The sequence below is a fragment of the Pomacea canaliculata genome, linkage group LG7 (assembly GCF_003073045.1).
Source record: "Pomacea canaliculata isolate SZHN2017 linkage group LG7, ASM307304v1, whole genome shotgun sequence".
In the NCBI taxonomy this organism is placed as follows: Eukaryota; Metazoa; Mollusca; class Gastropoda; order Architaenioglossa; family Ampullariidae; genus Pomacea; species Pomacea canaliculata.
The window spans coordinates 28,932,244-28,952,089 of record NC_037596.1 but is presented as its reverse complement, the minus strand read 5'-3'; the positions used below and the strand labels follow the sequence as shown (position 1 = coordinate 28,952,089).

General features: G+C 37.3%; 3 protein-coding genes across 5 annotated transcripts in view; all 3 read left to right on the top strand.

Annotated features, from left to right (window-relative positions):
- The window catches only part of LOC112569365, a 39,458-nt gene extending 36,467 nt beyond the window's left edge, over positions 1-2,991 (top strand). The window contains exons 2-7 of one of the 3 annotated variants that reach the window (XM_025247162.1): positions 86-190; positions 528-594; positions 903-1,009; positions 2,151-2,318; positions 2,449-2,495; positions 2,733-2,991. In XM_025247162.1, the coding sequence (XP_025102947.1) occupies positions 551-594; positions 903-1,009; positions 2,151-2,318; positions 2,449-2,495; positions 2,733-2,780 (414 nt within the window). In that variant the 5' untranslated portion in view covers positions 86-190; positions 528-550 and the 3' untranslated portion in view covers positions 2,781-2,991. The remainder of the gene's footprint in view (positions 1-85; positions 191-527; positions 595-902; positions 1,010-2,150; positions 2,319-2,448; positions 2,496-2,732) is intronic. The other 2 variants (XM_025247161.1, XR_003100378.1) reach the window with 2 other exon arrangements.
- A 3,112-nt stretch (positions 2,992-6,103) lies between these two features.
- Positions 6,104-9,024, top strand: LOC112569372. The gene is made up of 6 exons (XM_025247170.1): positions 6,104-6,150; positions 6,315-6,362; positions 6,695-6,801; positions 7,931-8,086; positions 8,271-8,317; positions 8,764-9,024. The coding sequence occupies exons 2-6, from the start codon at positions 6,322-6,324 to the stop codon at positions 8,809-8,811; spliced, it is 399 nt and encodes a 132-aa protein (XP_025102955.1). The 5' UTR covers positions 6,104-6,150; positions 6,315-6,321; the 3' UTR covers positions 8,812-9,024.
- Positions 9,025-11,182: 2,158 nt separating this feature from the next.
- Positions 11,183-12,532, top strand: LOC112567600. The gene is made up of 2 exons (XM_025244295.1): positions 11,183-12,049; positions 12,359-12,532. The coding sequence occupies exons 1-2, from the start codon at positions 11,183-11,185 to the stop codon at positions 12,530-12,532; spliced, it is 1,041 nt and encodes a 346-aa protein (XP_025100080.1).
- The last annotated feature ends 7,314 nt before the right edge of the window (positions 12,533-19,846 follow it).

Sequence of the window (19,846 nt, the reverse complement as noted above, 5' to 3'; positions counted from 1 at the left end):
ATCCTCGTATCTCAAATCTTGCTCTCATCTCGAAACAAAATATCGCTTGCTTGGCGGCTCGTATCTCAATACACTCGTATCTTAGGGCACTCGTATGTCGAGGTACCACTGTATTTTCTTCTCTCGTCTTCATTCGCCACACCACGATTTGAGCACCGAGGGTTGTCACGTTCCTCATCTGAATCCAGCTGTAAGCAAAAATAATATTTATTTGTTCTGATAATTACTGTTGCAAAAAATTTCTGTGAGGTTACAAAGTTTTGCCATAGGATGATATTCGATTAACTACATTTAAGTCACGAAATCGTATCATAGAAAATAATGGATTTTAAGTGATTATATATTTTAATGTGTATATGTATATGTGCATATGTGTATGTGTATATTCAAGTTCATACGCACATGTGCGTACATTTGCATGCATGTGCTTGCGTATATATCTGCTAAATTCTATTTTTAATAATTGAATATTAAAAGTGGAAACATAAAAAAACCTTTAAAATACATTATTGTATTTTTTATTACAGGGGAAAAAAAGGCTTGTTGCATTATGAAGACTTTTATCTTTTGTCTTCTTCTTGCTGCTGTTTATGGGTAAGCATTAATTTAATTAAATTAACAATGGAATAAATAATAATAGTGAAACAAAATAGAATTAGTTTTACGCTACAACTTTAAATTAAATGATTTTACAATATATTGTTTTCTGTCATTTATATTTTGTTAACAAGGGATGAACACTACAAACTGGTACCACAACTAGAATTAGCAGCATGACAGTACCTGTAGACAACCTTTAACTAAGAAGTAAACAAATATTGAAAAAAGGAGAAACTTATATTTAAAGATAAAACGTCGACTTTATGAATGAAGAAAGGACAAGGAATGGTAAATACTTTCAGGGAGAACTCCAACAGCGACGATTACTTCAGCATTATCGACCTTGACGGTGATGGCGCTCTACAGCAGGACGAATTACAGGCTGATTTCAACAAAAAGGACATCAACGGTAATATGTTGATGCTTTTGGTATTGTAGCTTTTAAAATCCTCTTCCTTCTCCTTCTCTTCCTCCTCATCATCATCCTCAACCTTGTCCTCCTCCTCTTCCACCTCCTCCTCCTCCTCCTCCTATTCATCATCATCATAGACAGTCTTAAGGAGGGTTAGATTCGCTTGTAATCGATTTTCAGTCATTTGAACTGTATATAATTAGACTATAGATAGGTTTTTAAGGCATGATAGTTACACATGTACGCGCGAGCAATATACACTGTATACGTTGAGTAATATGTAGTCTAGACATTTAGCACATCAATGATGGTAGAGTGAAAGGATGAATATTGATATTTTCGATGACCAAGGTATTTGATATCTTTTTGGGACAGACTTTATTTCGTATGAGCCCTTGTCACTTCAAGTAATTCCCTCCTCTATGGTCTTAATAAAGTATGTGTTAAAGCAACTAAAGTACATCAAAAATTAAAATAAATAGTAAGTAAAACACACCAAGGCGGTTTGATACTTGCGGATTGTGCAACACAGTCACTAGAGAGTTTTTTTCCTAAAAGTTATCCACACACAACTATTGATTGTAATTCCTTTACAAAAAACAAAAACCACGTATTACATAAATCTACAGAATTTCACAGAACAAAAATGAAGTTAACACCTATCTCATGTGTAGCGCGTGCGTAAACACGCACAGAATATATAGTTTATTTTCCTCTATTTATAAAAAACCTTCAAACAAAGACACGGTATGTTAATTATGGCAAACATACATTAATGCTCACAAGAAGGTTAAGTAAGAAAATCTGTTAACAATAGAAATGACACTTTACTGTGTATTTTAATACAGTAAATTTATTCTACTATCATAAACTGCTTCTTAAGAAAGACATAAAATAACTGTACATACATACATTGATTTGTGAGAAACTTTGCGGATGAATGTATTTCAAGTTGAGTAAATTGGTCTCAGCTTTTTAAGTTAATTTTTTTTCTCAGTCTTTCCTTCAAAATTAAAAATATCGTCAATTTACAAATCCCTTTTGCAGGCAATGGATATATCAGTTTTTAGGTTTATTTTTTTCCTCAGTCGTTTATTTCTTAATAAAGAAATGTCGATTTTACAAATCCCTTTTGCAGGCGATGGTTATGTCAGTCTTTCAGAGCACATAAGTAGTTTTGCTAGTTCGATGCCACTGGTGCCTAACATGGGGATCTTTATCTACTACGACAAGCTGGACGGCAATGAGGACGGCGTCCTCGATCAATCAGTTCCTTTTTCCGTTATGAAGATGATGGACTCTAACGGTGAGTGTTATGAACCGGAATAATTACTTTAGCACTTTAACCGGAAATCCGTTGATAGTTTTTTTTTTCACCTACAGTAATATCTAAGTGTTCAACTGTTTTTAAGATGTCTGTATATTTAAATTTCCAGGTGACGGGGAAATTTCACGCGAAGAAAACGAAAGAAATGGACTAAAAGTAAGACCATGCTTGAATAGTTAGTGATTTCGTGCATGTACTAGTTTCTCTTTTCTGTTCGCAATAGTTAGATGGAGTAGCTGGTGAGTAATTATGTGTGTGGATGAACTCAAGTATAACAATAAGTGGTTAAGTAAAGTTAAAAGAAAGATAATTAGCTTTAATGGGGGGAAAGCAGTTACATCGGAATTAATAAGAATCCTGCATGGTCACGTGATTATACTTTAATGTTTTCAGATTTGGAATGGTGTTGCCAAACAAACCAAGTCCTTACTCAATCCATAAAGGAAGACATACATGCAAGAGTCTACATATAAAATGTAAAATCTATCTCAAAGATATTAGAGACCGACAATAATTAATAATAACATTCTTAATTACACACGACTGCTTTGTGGTGTTGAAAGATCTGGAGAGGTATCACCAAGTGAAGGCCTTCAGCTGGTTCATGATGGAAACGATAGGCAAATGGATTAAAAGTAAATTTGAAATGTTTTACAACATCATAAATGTTCTTGTTGTGCATTGTAAGGACGTGACTAAAAATTCTCTTTTTTCCAACCCTCCAGCCATGGGCACACACACATACACAGCAGAAACAATCTTCTTTATATTTGTGATAATTTAAACACTCACGCACACTCTCACATGATAGAAAAATTACTTACACTTACAAAGAAAAAGTCAAAACCAAAAAGCCTTTCACTAGTCTTAATTCGGGTACTTTCAAGAAAAGAATGACATACACACACATAGAGACGTACATGCAAGATTATGGTTGTTAACTTTCACGTGTGAGTGTGGAAGTGATCCTGTGCATGTAATAGTTTGTCTTGTGTGTGTGTGTGTGCGTAAAAGAATGTGTGAGTGTAAGAATTAGTATATGTAAAGTTTGTGGTTAAAACTTATCTTGCGGGTGTATGATTGCCTGTGTGTTTAAGTTTGAGTGTGTGTGTGTGTGCCTGTGAAGGGCAAGATGCCTTGCCACATATTATATTAAGCTGACCATCTAAAAATATTATAAAAATCTCAAGCACGTGTTAATAATTTTCTTCTTGAACACTTTAAGCGATGCTCACTCTGGTCAGGTAACTCACGAGTTCAAAAAATACTTTGCTGGAATTTTTTTTTATATTTTCCTTGAGTCCTGTGCACTCCAAGACCCCAGGAGTCATGAAGCACAGAGGTAGCTTCAAAGGCACTACACAGTCAAATGTAATGTTATCTATACTTCCAAACATACTATTAACTTTACTAACAAGTATCCTATTAAGCACACTAATAAATGTACTTTTAAGTGTAGGAACAAATTACTATTTGGTATACTAACAACTGTACTATTAACCTAACTAAACAATGTAGTTTTAGAAATACTAATAAATGTAATATTACAGATTACTATTACATTAACAGATTACTATTTATTACTTTATACTAACAATTGAAGTATGAAGTATACTAAGAAATGTATTATTATTAAGTGTACTGACAACTTTATTTTAAAGTAGACTACGAAATGTACTTTTAAGGATACTAACAAATGTACTATAATTTGTTCTATCAAATGTACTGCTACGTATACTAACAAAAGTACCATAAAGTGTACTAAAATGTACGATTAAGCGTGTCAACAAATGTACTCTTTGGTGTACTAACAGATGCACTAACAAAGAGAAGAAATGGCTGAGAACAAAAAAGCGGAGACCATATTTAATTAAAAGATACTAGCGTTCGCACTTACAAGCACATGCACAAAGAATAAACTAATACACACACGAGCTAACAAACAATACATAAGCACACACATATGCACACGTGTGTATCGTCTTAATGGGATTAGTAGATAAAAACAGCATTTACTGCTTTGTTCGTGCACTGCTAGTTAATAAGATTAAACTCGCTCGTTCCATCAGGAATGGAGTTTAAGCTCCATGAATTTCACTGGCGTTAATAAATGTCGACTCCACAGAGCATGACAATGATTATTTCACGCTTAGGTGCAGTAAGTTCAGAAAATATTTAATCCCCTAAGCGTGTGAAGGGCTTATGAGTTTACATCCTCACTGACGGTCATGTTGTGTAGGAATGGAAACCCGACCCGACCATCAACATTTAGTTTTCATTTGCAGCTTAGAAGGTTTCAAACAGGATACTTACTTCTGTGGTAATGTTCAATTGGCTTGATATGTCTACGACTAACCCTATGCAAATACCAGAGAATAAACTTTTGAAAAAGCACAGTGTACAGTATACCAATTTTTTATTTATTGTACTACTCCGTCTCCTCCTCTAACTACTACTACTACTATTACTACTACTCCTCCTCCTCTACTACTACTATTACTACTACTACTACACAGATACACACATGCATATTGTCTCTATTTGATTATCAGACAAAAGAAATGTACAAAACAGCTTCGGTTCTCAGATCGGTCTTTGAGCTTAAACTTTATTTTTAACGGATGATCATAAACATCAAGACCACAGAGGTGAACATTATAAGGTGCACATGTTGCCACACAGAGGCATGCATAGAAAGTCAACAGAAAGCCGTTTAATCCATCTTTGTAGTACCTTTTGATACATAACATCTGTTGTTGAGGAATTGTTTGCTCTGTGAGCCGGTCGTTGTAAAACTGCTTGACCAGTGATTACCGTGGTTTTTATTTTTTTATTTTTTCTGAATGTCACGACGGGGTAAACCCAAAAACATACTATGTAAAGAAAACATCAATGCATTTAAGAACATGTTCAATGTTATAAAGAAAAAACAGCATAAAGTTCTAACATTACTCCACTATTTTTATAGAAAATTAAGCTTTCTACCTACACAATTTGAACATGCAAAAAATACAAGTATTTGAAGACATCCGCAATCATTAATTTTAAAATTTTTTTGTACATTTCACATTTGTAGGTTTCTTTTTGTAAAGTTGTGAACTTGCTAATACCAATGTTGTCTGAGCGCTTAATTATGGTTGTAGTAATCCTAAGTGGTTTACCTTCACGTTCACCTTCGATTCATGGTACACGGACGTTTCGCCGCCGGACGTTTCGGCGCGGGGCACTTCATTTCGGCATTTCACGCGGGACCTTTAGCCGAAGTCAAGTGTGTGACGCCCCTTAGCTCACACATTTCTCTCGCCATTGTATCAATGTATCAGTGAACTCTCTCTCACTATCCCTCCTCATGTGAACCGTTAGCTCACACATTTCTCTCGCCATTGCATCAATGTTTTTTCTCAAAGCTGTTGCGCATAATCTGTGACAATCAAAGTGAACTGTCTGTGAAGTCTGTGTGTAAAATTTGTTTGAAATAAAGAATTATTCTGTAATCTAGTAGTTACTTTCATTCTTTGAGAAGTAAGTAAGCTCTCTCTCTCTCTCTCTCTCTGACATAATGCGGCAAAACGTCCGACTCCGAAACGTCCAGCGGCGAAACGTCCGCACACGTCGATTCATAGCTCAGCAGCTCCTACCTCTCAACTTCAAACATAAAAAAAAACAGATGGGGAAATATTTGTGTCATCAATCCTAATACTTATTGATCTGTTAGCTGCGAAGCAAAGTACATATTTTCTCCTGTCGTATTCATTCGCCACACCACGATTTCAGGACTGAGAGTTGCCCGGTTCATTATCTGCATCCAGCTGTGAGTAATAACAATCTGTGTTTGTTATGAAATTTAGAGTTGTATAAATTTTCTGTGAGGTTCAAGATTTTTGCCACAAGAAGATACATGCTTAGCCACATTTAAGCCATGCAAGCTAATCATATCAAACAATAGACTTTTATTGATGCATATTTTTATTACAGTGGCATCATGAAGATGTTTACCCTTTGTCTTCTTGCTGCTTTTTATGGGTAAGCGTTAATTTAATTGCCAACAATGGAAGAAGTAATAAAAACAAAGACGGATTTACTTATAGTCTTTACATAACGGTAGACAGAAGATGGCTGACAAGATTTAGAAAATAGTCACATCAAATGTTGTCATATGGAACAAATTAAATGTAATGAGGGCCAATACAAGGGACACAAAACATAATTAGGTTTACCCTACAACCTTTCAGTAAATGATTTTACAATGTATTGTTTTCAGTATTTAAAATTTAAAAAAATGAGAACCTTATATTTAAAGATAAGAGGTCGACTTAATGAATGAAGAAAGGACAAGCAATGGTCAATACTTTCAGGCAGAGCGCCAGCAGACAAGATGGCTTCATCACTATCGACCTTGACGGCGATGGTAAGCTCCAGCAGAACGAATTACAGGCTGGTTTCAACAAAGGAGACATCAACGGTAATATGTTGATGCTTTTGTTATTGTAGCTCTTAAAATCTTCCTCCTCCTCCTCATCATCATCATCATCATGGACAGTCTTACGGACTCTTACATTCACATGCTACCTTAACTGATAATCCATTTATTAGTCTTTGTGTTTATATTATTAGGCTATAAATAGTTTTCTACATAATAATGCATGCTCACGCGAGATATATACATTCTATACGTTGAGTAACATGTAGTCTATACGTTTAGCACAACACGGAGTTAAAGAGTTAACATTAATATTTTCAATGTTTAAGGTATTTGACGTGTTTGGGGGACACATTTCATTTCCTACAAGACCTTGTAGCTTCAAGTCATTCCCTCCCCTGTGGTCTTTGTAAAAATGAAAAAAAAAACCCAAACAGATAATGAGACACCTAGGCGGCTAGATCCTTGAGAATTGTTGAACACAGTCACTAGTGATTTTTTTTTTTCTAAAAGCACAGAACTATTTTCCTAAACGTTGTCCAGGCAAATTTATTGAATGTGAGTCCTTTACAAATAACAAAAACCATGTATAACATAAAGCTACAGCGATTCACAAAGAATAAGCGAACACCTTTGTCTGTGTGGCGTGCGCGCGAGAACACGCATAGCATACATAGTTTATTATTCTTTTTTTATGAAAGGCTTTCAACAAAGCCACGGTATGTCAATTATGATACAAACATACATTCATGCTCCCAAATGGGTAAAGAAGCAAAAATATGTTGACCAAAGAAATAAAACTGTTACTTTACTATGTATTTCGAGTTAGCAAATTTATTTTAATACTACAAAATGCTTCTTAAGAAAGACATGCAATTACTATATATACTTATAATGATTTGTCAGAAAGCTTGCAGATACACGACTTCTAAATTAAGCAAATTGGTATGAGATTTTTTAGCTTAATTGTTTTCCTTAGTCTTTCTGTTAAGATTCTATATTTTCTATACGAGCTGACTACACTTTTCATTCAGCCGGTCGAGTGCGTGGAAGGTTACAGTAGGTGGTTGCCTTGACTACACCTGTCTAGTATAAAAGAAACCTAACTCGTAAGAAAAGGAAAAAAATGTGTGTTATAAAAATGCCATTTATTTACAAATTTTGTTCGCAGGCAGTCTTTTGGAGTACATGGCTAATCCTCTCTGTCCAATGACCCCAATCTATGCCCAGGGATGCTCTACCCACTACGAAAAGCTGGACGGCAATGAGGACGGCGTCATCGATCAATCAGTTTCTCTTTTCATTATTAAGAGCATGGACTCTGACGGTCAGTGTTATCATTCTCAACCCAAATGTTTGTAAGGTTCACTAGAACAGCATCTATATAATACTATGAACCAGAATAATTACTTTAGCACTTTAACTGGAAATCCGTTGTTATTTTTCTCTCAGCTACAATAATATCAAAGTGTTCAACTGTTTTTCATATGTCTGTATATTTAAATTTCCAGGTGACGGGGAAAGTTCACGAGAAGAGTTCGAAAGAAATGGACTAAAAGTAAGACCCTGCTTGACTAGTTAGTGATTTCGTGCATGTACTTGTTTCTTTGTGTGCAATAATTAGATAGAGTAGCTGGCGAGTAACTACTTATTTGGGTAGATAACTAATAAACGCGTGCTTGCATGTGCGTGATAAAAAAAGTTGAGATAGTGACTGGTGTCACGAACAATGTACTTCCATTCCAAACAAAAAACCACATGGTTTTCCCTGGAAAGAAATCTCGCTCGTGCCTAATGAACATTTCCCTCTTTCCTTCCCTCTTTCTACGCAATGACACTTACACAGGTACTTAAATGTCAGCTCCGTCGTTACTTTGCTCAATCAAAAAATAAGTAGTTAAGTAAATTTACTAGAAAGACAATTATCTTTAATGGTGGGAAGCAGTTACATTGGACGTAATGAGTATCCTGTTTAGTCACGTGATTATATTTTAATGTTTTCAGATTTGGAATGGTTTTGTCAAAGACACGAAGGCCTTAATCAACAAATAAAGGACGACCTACATGCAAGAGTCTACATATAAATGTAAAATCTTTCTCGAAGATATTAGCAACCGACTATAGTAAAGAATAACATTCTTAATCAATGACGACTGCATTCTGGTGTTAATAGCTTTGGATTAATATCACCAAGTGCAGGCCTTAAAGGGTTTCATGATGTAAACTCTATGCAAAAGGCTGAAATAAATTTGAATCTGAACAACCTTTAGCAGACTTTTGTTAAAGCTTTGTTCAATTCTAGTTTAAGACAACTACGGACATTTACGTTTTAGAAAACTTGATTTACCCTTAACTTACTTGTGGTGCCCAACATTTCTATAGAGTGGTCGTTGTCTTGTCATCTGTCTAACCTCCACTGATAGATGCCCGTTAAGCAGGCTACTGCCCCTTTATTGCTTTGCATCAATCACTCTTCCCTCCCCCATCTCTACCCGGCTGGTCTGTCCTCTCCGGCAATGATTTAGGACCCGGGACTGCTCGACCTACTAGCCATCGCCACCCTCCTTCCTTTAGCGATCCGACACCAACCGTCTTTTTCTTTCGATGGACAAAATGTTGGGCAGCAATTCAGCTCTGTGATCTACCCTGCGCTTGTCCGTCCGCCTGCGTGTCTGCTCGACTTGCGGGCATGCAAGAGTTCGACACCCACACTATAGCTCTGTACTAGCTATCACATGACATATACAAGTAGCAGATTCGACATGATGAGTCACTGAATGTTTACATCCATGACACTGTATTTTGCCAAAAATAATTAAAAATTTGTGTGATGTAGTTGTAATACTTGGTAAATTCAGGGTATATTTTTGGTTTCAATCATATATTTTACTAACATGTTATTATGGCATTTTGACTGCTGGTCACAACTCAACACAGCTCAAGATAGTTTACTTTAGTAGTTGATACACACCCAGACTTAAAAGACAACACCTGCACTCTTGCAATAGAAAATAATGTAAATCGAAAAAATTATCTTACTTATCGACTTACAGGTTGCATCCCGTGATAAAACTGTCTACAAATTAGATTAAAAAACAAAACCAAAAAGCCACCAACACAAAGAAATCGTTTTATCTCTTTGTTTGGTCTTGTATTTGCATGTGTGTACACACTTCTTTTGTAGATAAAATGATTTTTATTTTAAATAAAGCTACCTAGCTGCTTAAGATCAATGAATCCAGGAACTACTGCTCATAATTAAAATCAGAAAAAAATGCAGAGAATCACACACACACACACACACAAGCTGAAACATCGGAATGTCAACAGGAAATGCTTTTTCCTAATCATGATTTGCAGCTCCACTAATTAGGCAAAGATAGCCCCGTAAAAAACCTTTAAAATGAAATCATACTTGGAGGAAATCAGTGTAAAAAATAAGAAATCCCAGCAACGAAGATTTCAAATTTATGTCCTCTTTTTTTATGGTTTTATAGTTAACACGACTTCTTCAGTCTTGAGAAAAAGGTAAAAAAAATGGAATATTTATTATAAATAAATTCCGCCTACTGCAAAATGTTGCATGTTTAAACAACCTTTAATTTAAAAAAAAGAAATAGATTAAAAAAAAAAAGCACTCACTTAGTATTTTTTACACACTCCTACTTGATTAATACTAAATGTCGCCACGAGAATATAAAAACACACTTTACTGTTTTCTGTGAGAATAATTTTACCTACCGGTCAGAAGGAAATAAAACCCGGGTATGTATGAATACCCGGTGATTAGATGTTGAAATGAATTCGTGCTCGCACTGTAGGTGATGTGTTAAGGGGGAGAAGGGCGAGTGGAGCGACTGTCGCCCAGATGTCCAGGACTTGGAAGTAAGCTGTTGCCATGTGATAAAAGTCTGCCAACAGTCAAACATCTACATCGCCATACTTTGTGGACTTTATGAGGGAAAGTGTTGTCAGGGGGGTGACGATGGACAAAGGCTACAGGTGTTAGATGTGTCGAGTCGAGAACACGGGCTTACAGGTGTAAAGAAACAAAGTCGGCAAAGCAGTCATTATACTTTCCAATTATTTTCATTGAGTAATTATTAAAACACGAGATCAAGTTAATAATATCGATATTGTAAAATTAATATTTACTAGCAGTTAATTTGAAAAAAATGAACATTGTTATGAACACGATCGAACAGTAAGAAAAATTAATTGTCGCATCTGTTGGGAACAAATCTCATTTCAACCCTTACAAAGACCAACCATTCCATTTTCAAAATTCTTGCTGGACGAGGTTATGGAATTGTCCATAAAAGTGTATAACAGTTAAATATAATACCCGCTCAGAGTAAAAAAAAATACATCATACAAATACAAATTTATATAATAATTGAATAAAAGCTCAGAAAATATCACAATGATGAACAATACCACCTTTAAAACAGCCAGTCCAAGTTCTGCACGATGGGGCAACTCTCTGGAAATCTTGTCCATGCAAGATTACCAACTGACATTGTTTGTCTTGCACTGTGTTGTCAAGCCTGTTGTTGTTGTTGTTGTGGGCGTGCCGTCCAACATCATCAGCTGTGTGGTGTTCTGGCGCCAGGGACTCGGGGACCGCATGAACGTGTGTCTGTTGGCGCTGTCGCTGGTGGACCTGTGCTTCCTTCTCGTCTCCATGGCCTACAGTGTCGGCTACTACCTGGGGCAGGTGGACCCCGTCAGGTACGGAGGTGTCTACGACCTCCTGCTAGCTTTCATTGCTGGAGTCAATCACGGATTTCGAAGTGCTTCCGGATGCATCACCATGGTGATAGCCGTAGAGCGGTGCCTGTGTGTAGTGTTTCCTTTGAAGGCGACGTCTTTGATCAGCAGTCGCAACATGGCGGTTATCATGATTTTCATTGTTTGTTTTACTCAAATTGGTTTTTTCACAACACCCGCAAGGTTTGTGGTTAATAGAGTTAATAACGGCTCCTCCAAATTTGTTCTTGTAGCTTCTGCCTTGTACACGGAGAATCAAGCCTTCTTCAATATCCTGGAAAGTATTGTGATGATGTGTGTACTGCCGTTAACAACCTTTCTAGTGACGTGTGTGTCCACCGTCCTGACCGTGGTCAAGCTGAGAGCCGCCATGACGTGGAGGGAACAGGTAATCCGCAGTAAGGACAAAGGTCAAAGTCATCAACACACGGCGCTGACCAAGATGCTTGTAGTGGTCTCCTGTGTCTACATACTAACCACCATACCCTGGATAGTAGTCTACTTGGCCTCATTTTTGGAGGTAGAGGGATTTTCTTTTGACGGACGTTACTATTATTTGTTGTGGACTTTATTAATAACCACTTTTCATCTCTCGTATGTTAACAGCTCGGTCAGTTTTTATGTTTATTTCAACAGATCCACCCGCTTTAGAAAAGACGTCTTTGCTTTATTCGGGTTTTCGTGCTCAACCATTAGTCGATATCGAAAGTCTGGCATCTTTTCTTAGAAAATATAGGGTAATAGCACATTGCTGTGTTTGTTTATTTATTTATATTTTTTGTAAACATGCTGCTATGTATTCAGGACGTTGCTTCGCGGTTGGACATAGGTGCGCGGCGTCACTGTCTCATTCCCCTCCACATCATCCAATCATGATCCTCTGTCCTTTGGCAGAAGTTCTATCACCAAGCTCTTGCCTGGCTACATCAAAAGGCTGTGTCCAGATGCCTGGTTCTTTGGTTCTCCCACATCTTCACCTGTGGTTTTTGTTGCGCACGTCTGACTGTTACTAGCAGACACGAGATCGCCAGGTACTTGACCTGCTCCAAAAAGGCCTTGCGTCCGCTGCTTATTATCACAGATAGTACCTATATGTAACAGTCGACTACCTCGATGATATCATCATAGATAATACTGATAACTGTTCGTCCAAAAGTAGAAAATCCTTTCCTGAGTCTTTGAGGCATTCAAGACAAGAAAGTGCTCGTCACACAACGAACAAAGTCAGGAAGAGCTTCACTGTAATCATGTTCGTTATTATACAAAAGATTGGAGATTGTTTGAAATTTGTGTCGCATTCCTTGATTTTAATTAGTTTTCAGAGTAAAAACGATTTTAAAAATACACCTGTCAATCTACTTAAAAATTGTTACAGCTTTATTTGGGTAGTCAGAGATGAGAGCGACAGTAGATACCAACACAACGGGTAGATTGGACTTTGAGAACCGGCTCTGGAAGATGTGTCTAGATGGCCCTTCCACCAGAAGTGAAACATATTTGTACCAATCACATAAAGAAGTAATTTCTGTTCGCTTGGAACATCTGTGAATTGAAAGAACGGGGATTGTAGATCAAGGTTTGTCATTCTTGTAGAGACCTGCGTGAAGATGTCATGTCCACATGTTGTCGCCGTCCTTTTCATAGTCAGTAAAATTTGTTGATTAAACATTCACGACTGAGATAACTTCGTGAGTACACGTCCACAAACAACCTTCTTTCTCTAGTTCTAGCTGTTTCTCCTAAGAGGAACGCATGCTTTTATTTCTTTTTGACTTTTTGTTCATTGAGTTGCGAGCCACCCTTAGTCAGCGTGTATAGCAGACTGAGGTTAGTTCTAGTTTGGACACAAGTCAGCAGGTGTCTCCTGCAAGCCCTGTCTATATTTTGATACTTAGATAGATATTGAAGTAGACATAGACAGGGCCTGCATGAGACAGGGTTAGTTTCTATTTGTAACAAATAAACGTGCAGATGCCCGTGAGTGAATCTGGTGAGCACGAAAGCATCATTGCCACACTGCTTAACTTGTTTGTATTGAAGCTTCGTTAAATATGAAACCCAAAGCAAAAATATACCATTGCCATACACGGCATATAGAAAAGTCTAGAAGGGACAGAAAACCATGAGCATTTGGAACTAAGAGCATAACAAATAAACATGCAGATGCCAGTGAGGGAATCTGGTGCGCACGAGAGCATCATTGCCACACTGCTTAATTTGTTTGCATGGAATCTTCGCTAAATATTAAACCCAAGACAAAATTATACAATTGCCATACACGGCATATGTAAACTGATAGAAAAGTCTGGAAGAGACAGAAACCCATGAGCATTTGGAACTACGAGCATGACATACCCCATTCCTACCCGAACACAAGCCTCCATGGTGTGTATAATCATGTGTTAAGTGAGACTCTGTACATCTCATTTAGAGTTATACAGCAGTTGATATCTTTTATTAATACATTAAATGAGTTTTGTAATAGTTCGCCTTTCTGGTTACTAGTCATATAGCCTAGAGTAGAGAAGGACGGTATTAATAAGTAATGTATTTGTGGACAGAGTGTAATAAGACATGTTAGACACTCAGTCAACAGTAGAATTGTGACTTCGGACAAGTTCAGAAAGAGTTAAGACAATGGAAAGGACGGTAGATGTACAACACGGTCTGGGGTTTGCCAATGTACACCATCGACAAAACCAGACTGTCTTCCTTCTCTCCATCCCTCACCCTATCCCACTGTCACTGCTGACCTATGTTATATGTTGAGCTACACTGGTGTACATTAGCATTATCAGTAGACATTATCAGTACTTTGGTTTGTGGACTCAACGGTAATGAACTGTGCAATTGTGTGATAACGACTTATTTACAAACTTTGCCCTTTTAATTAAATTTGTAATCGAGTGTGAGAGAATAGTATGAAAAAAAATAGAATAGAGATAACCTGTGCTTATCCTCTATGTTCTGAAGAATGTAGATATCTTAGATGTAACTGTCGTCTGTTTACGATTTAATTTGGTTTCAGATTGAGGTTGACAGGACAACGCGTTCCGGATATGTAGTAAATCATAGACACGATGTCTGAAGCTTAGAGGTTAGTGACGGTTGCTAGGGACAGAAACCCAACACCTTCTTGTCTGAATTCTGTGTCTGGTGTGATTATGTATGGCAGTAAATTTGTTGTACAGATTCACTCCAGGCTGTAGGGGCCGACTCGACCTCTCACTAAACCTTCATACGGTCTTTGTCTCCAAGCAACAGCACTATAAACCGTCCACAGGATGTGTGCTATTCTTAGAGCACACATAAATATACATCTATGCAGATATACATCCTTTAACTGGTATCAGCTGACGGGATCTTGTACAAGTCCGCTGGAACTGGCACTGAGTTGGGCGGGGACCTTAAAAGTCTTTCATCTGTTTCCTGTGTTGACTTGTACAGTCCGTCTGCCTGGCCATGATAAGAACAGTGTGAACATCATTTCATTATATGTTTTAGAGTGATTGCTTTGAGGTAAAGAGACTTAGCTTCCTTATGTCACTTGAAAATTGTCAGAAAATTGTCCTGTTTTGACCCTGCACAGTCCAGCTTCTCAAGAAAAGCTGACCAGTCAGCTGTGTCCGTACATGGGTGTGTGAGGAAGTAGGTGTGTTTGAAGATGGTCTACATGTAGCTTGTGTATTTAATTTTTTTGTATTGCACCACTTGCCTTATATTTATTTTGTAACTAGCGCTTGTTTTGTTTTTACTTTTGTGACTTTCATAACTGAGCAAACTTTCCCAGTATCGGCGAGCAGAGTCTCACATCTATACCGAAGGATGATAACTACGTGGTCGTTATTCTGTCTGTTGCTGGTGGCAACGATGATAGTGATCTTAACTAAGTCCTGTAGAGCCTCGCTGTCACAACTTTTGGTGTTATGATTGTAATGCGGAGGCCTGTTGTGAAGACATTTTGGTACTTTGTGGATATATATATATGTCTGTGCTTGGCTGTTGTCCATAATGCCGTTAATGATTTTGCTATTTATTCCACTCCATACAAATTTGCACAGTTGGTATCTTAGAAAGTTTTTATACTTGACTGTTTGCCCTTTGTATTCTATGTTGTGTGCAAAGCATATGTTGCATGTGGGCCTCCCATTGCAGCTAATGAAAGTGTGAAGTGGGTTAGGTTATCCAGTAGAACAGCGCTCGTTAAGCTTTTTGCATAGGGCTCTGATGGCATCAATGAAGCCCCCTTCAACATTTTTACAATAGATTCCAAAACCCCTGATACCACTCCATGTCAAACACCTTTAATGAAGTTCTAGAACATGTACATTTATTTTATTCAGATGCGACAATTGAAGATAATAAGGATTGTGTTTCTGCCTGGCCCAAAATCATGTATATGTTTCTAGCAGTTTGTCTGCGGTGGAGATGGGGTTGTGGATTACCTTCAGTAGGAATTCGCTTTAAACGCCCTGGCAATAGGATGAAGTTGATTGGTATTGTAGACAATCTGCGTGCGCTGTTGTTGTCCTGGATTAATTGTGGTGATGGAGGATATTGGCAATTAAAGGGGAGGTCAGCCACAAGGTGGCTGATGGTACTCGGGGTACAAAGAAAGTCGGAAACGGAAGCAGCAGCGTGTATCTACCTCGTGACTCCTCCAGCAGCCGTAATATTAATAATAATTAGTAATATTAAGCAAATTGTACCCGCAACTGACTCATTTATTCACTTGCATCTAATATAATTATATTCAATCAGCTATGATCTTATGAAGCTAATTATTTAGTCGGGTTCCTATGAACATGTTGCCGCCACATTGCCATTGTCCTGTGTGTATGAGTAGATAAGATACATAATCTAGTAGCTAGTATTGTCATTTTGTGGTCTTTCGCTAAATCCGTGTAATTTAATGTTTTACAATCGCCCAAAGCAGACTTTACTGACATTTCTTATCATGGTTATGGTTATTCTGACATCGATTTGCCTGGTTATACTGCTTTCACAAGTGTCATTTACTCCATTATTATGGTGTGTTGTATGATTTTGCCTTATTCGCTTTTTTAAAGTGGAGTGCAAAACTTTATATTGAATGATCTTGATTTGTACTTACCACTCATCGTGGTCATGTGTATCAAGAACTGACCTGAAGCAGACAAACCACCGTGTGAGTGATTCTAACCCCCGCTACAGACCAGGATGCAGACACTGTACTGATGGACTGAAAATTGGTCAAACTTTGATATCTCTTCACGATGGGGCTGTCTGGAGAGGACAGACTGTCCTGTTACACTCCACATCGTTGCGACTACTGTTGGTGTGCATGGACCTCGGTCGGTGGCCAAGAAGACTGTTGGCTCTGTGGCTGTTCAGCCATCAATGAATTAGTTTTTTGGACAAAGAAACGCGGAAACAAACCTCTAAAACCGTACTCAGCTCCCTTGTCCCTTCAGCATTTGGAAGAAACTATTGACAGACAGTGAGGAAACTCCTAGTAGTAGGATGAAACTAGTAAGGAGTTTTGTAAACAATAAAATTAAACACTTTCATTGAAAACTGAATTTTGACTTGTGCTTGGTGAATTGTCTATTCTAAATACACCCTTAACTTTTTTACACACTTTATTCAATCAATACATTAAAATCAATAAACTTTACATGTCATTTCAAGTCGTCGTTAATTCTTTACACAAATTCCTATTTTACTATAATTCTATACTAGAAACGTGCTGACAGCTATTTGTATCTTATTCTTCTATTTCTTTAGTGAACAAACAACTGGTACAGAAACTCCAAACGGCTTTTAATCTTCTATTGGAAAAATCTGGCTGACGATAATATATTACAGCAACAGAGCGTGACTTAAGGACCTGGAAATTTGGTGAAAGAGCTACAAACAGTAAATTAGCTTAAATCCGTTTAAAGTTTTTTTTTTAAACTGAGAAGCCGGAGATTTTAACACGAAGAAGCTGTAGATGTTTTGTTGATACAAAATGGTCATTAATTACTGAAATATTTATAACTAATATGTGCTACCTAGTTATTGGGAAAGTGTTTGATCGATGGTAACCGTGGCTGTTAACATTTTTGCTGAACGTCGTCTGGACAAGAACATGAAAAGGCTACGCGATGCAAAAGAAACAACCCCTGCAAAATGGCGTAAAATGTTATCGAAGAAATGTTTAAAAAAACTGATGAGAATAATAAACATATATTACAGTTGTTTTAGTGAAATAATTGCAGAATTTTTGAAGAAACAACATGAAGAGAAAGTCGTCGTCGCCATCATCATCATCATCATCATCATCTGTCTTGTACTGTCGACAACCTCTAGTGGATCCGGATTCGATCTTTCAAACTCAAGTGAACCCAGTCGCTATCTTCCAAAGTAATCTAACAAGATGCGTCCTGTTTGTGCTCTTTTGAACTTCCTGATTTTTTTCTGGCATCACGTAGATCAGGGGCGGGCAATTAATTTTCCCAAGGGGCCGCATGAGAAATGGGGATTGTTTTAGAGGGCCGGACTAATATAGTTAACTCAGTTTTACCCAATACTGTATACATAGTATATATATACAGGCTGGCGGGCCAGTGGGCGGGCCGGTCAGAGACAGGAGGCGGGCCGGATCCGGCCCGCGGGCCGGCCTTTGCCCAAGTCTGACGTAGACACTATTGACCTACTGTTATCTCATCTCTTCATCCTTTACCAGCTTGCTCGTCTTTAGTAAAAATAAAAAAAAAATTAACCATCCAATTTTGTGTGTTCTTGTGTTATTTAAATATGATTTTAAAGATACAGTTATTTTTGCAAGTCTCAGATATGCAGTTTGGGGTTATAACATAGTCCGCATTATGAGCCAAAACATGACTTATAATGAGCTGAACATCTTGAATGTTTTATTGTGCCAGATACCTGTATGATTGTTTTATTAACTTGAATATAATCAAAAACAGGGGATAAATAATAAACCACTACAGCCAGAAGAAATCCGATGTTTTTATGAGTCTACCTACTTAAATTTTATGTTAGTGACCGTGTAGTGTTCCGCACATTGTAAGATTGAGAGTATCATGACTATCAGCTGTCTCAATGAGTGATTTCGTTAAAACAGCACATGGCATTTTAATTACATAACTTTTCTATTTTATAAATCTTCTCTTTATTAATTTTTTTGGTCTCCATTATTTTAAACTCACTAACACCCAAAAAGGCTAAGAGTATCACATATATATTTTGCACTTTGCAAGCATACATGATCAGTTCATGAGAGAGGAGCACTTCTCACTCTTCTGCTAGACATGATGGTTGCCTGTGATAGCAACACGGATTTCCTCGCTATCAAACTTAACATCTTTTTTCAGTTCTTTGTGTCCTAAATGACATTAAATGTGATGTCGATTTGGTCTCAACCTTCTCCCTTCTTCCAAGAGACCATACACAAACTAAACTCACACTAATACACACACATTCACACAAATATGCACCCCATCCTTAGCGCTTCCTGTATTTAGAGGCTTGCTTTTAAAAAAAAGTAGAAATGGCATAAACATATGTAAACCACAATATATAATGTGAAACTGTTATTTCTTTATTATGCATTACATTTATTTACAGTCACCTTTTCTTAACAAATACCTAATGCACTTAAAATGGTACTGTAATTGGAACCCAGCTTATCCTCTTTAGAGAAGTTTCCACGGTGCTGTATGACATAGACCAACATTCTTTAATGTCATTACCAATGGTAGCATGTGTGAAATATTTGTTTTTATTGTGTTTCGTTTTGAAAAAGTTTAAGAGCGCCTTTATTTTGGATGTGTGACATGAGCATCGTAGGACAAGTTTGGCGGAAGAAAGTCATTGTAGTCGCCAAAGGGGAAAGGAAACAGGCTCTCAAGCCCAATAAGGAACAAACCGGAGGTATAGTCGAACAGATAAAAATCACCAAACAAGGCACATCCTGTTTTTTTTCTAATGATGAAGTTTATTTTTTTTTAGGAAAACAGAGGGGATGTGTCTGGTCTGCTAACAACTTTTACATCTCTCTCGGTCTTTATAATTTGATATCTCGCTATATCCCATACATAAGAATACAAGCAATCACAAAGCCATGCTTTCAACTTGGCGGAGGTGCACGGAAGTAGGGAGTAATTATTATTTAGAAGTTATATTGGGAGCGGTTATTATTTGTGTGTCATGCTGCAGGTGACTGAATGTTATTTTCCACCATTTTGGAGCATTCTGACATGCCACCCCTACCCTGTATAGATGCATTTATCTAAAAAACTACATAGCTCTGGCAAAAGTTTAACTTACC

Excerpts from the sequence above, each read along its gene's own strand:
- LOC112567600 (XM_025244295.1), top strand. The coding sequence starts at position 11,183 with ATGATGAACAATACCACCTTTAAAACAGCCAGTCCAAGTTCTGCACGA. Across the intron at positions 12,050-12,358 it reads ACTTGGCCTCATTTTTGGAG|GTGCGCGGCGTCACTGTCTC; the intron begins GTAGAGGGATTT and ends GGTTGGACATAG.
- LOC112569372 (XM_025247170.1), top strand. The coding sequence starts at position 6,322 with ATGAAGATGTTTACCCTTTGTCTTCTTGCTGCTTTTTATGG. Across the intron at positions 6,363-6,694 it reads CTTCTTGCTGCTTTTTATGG|GCAGAGCGCCAGCAGACAAG; the intron begins GTAAGCGTTAAT and ends CAATACTTTCAG. Across the intron at positions 8,318-8,763 it reads TCGAAAGAAATGGACTAAAA|ATTTGGAATGGTTTTGTCAA; the intron begins GTAAGACCCTGC and ends TAATGTTTTCAG.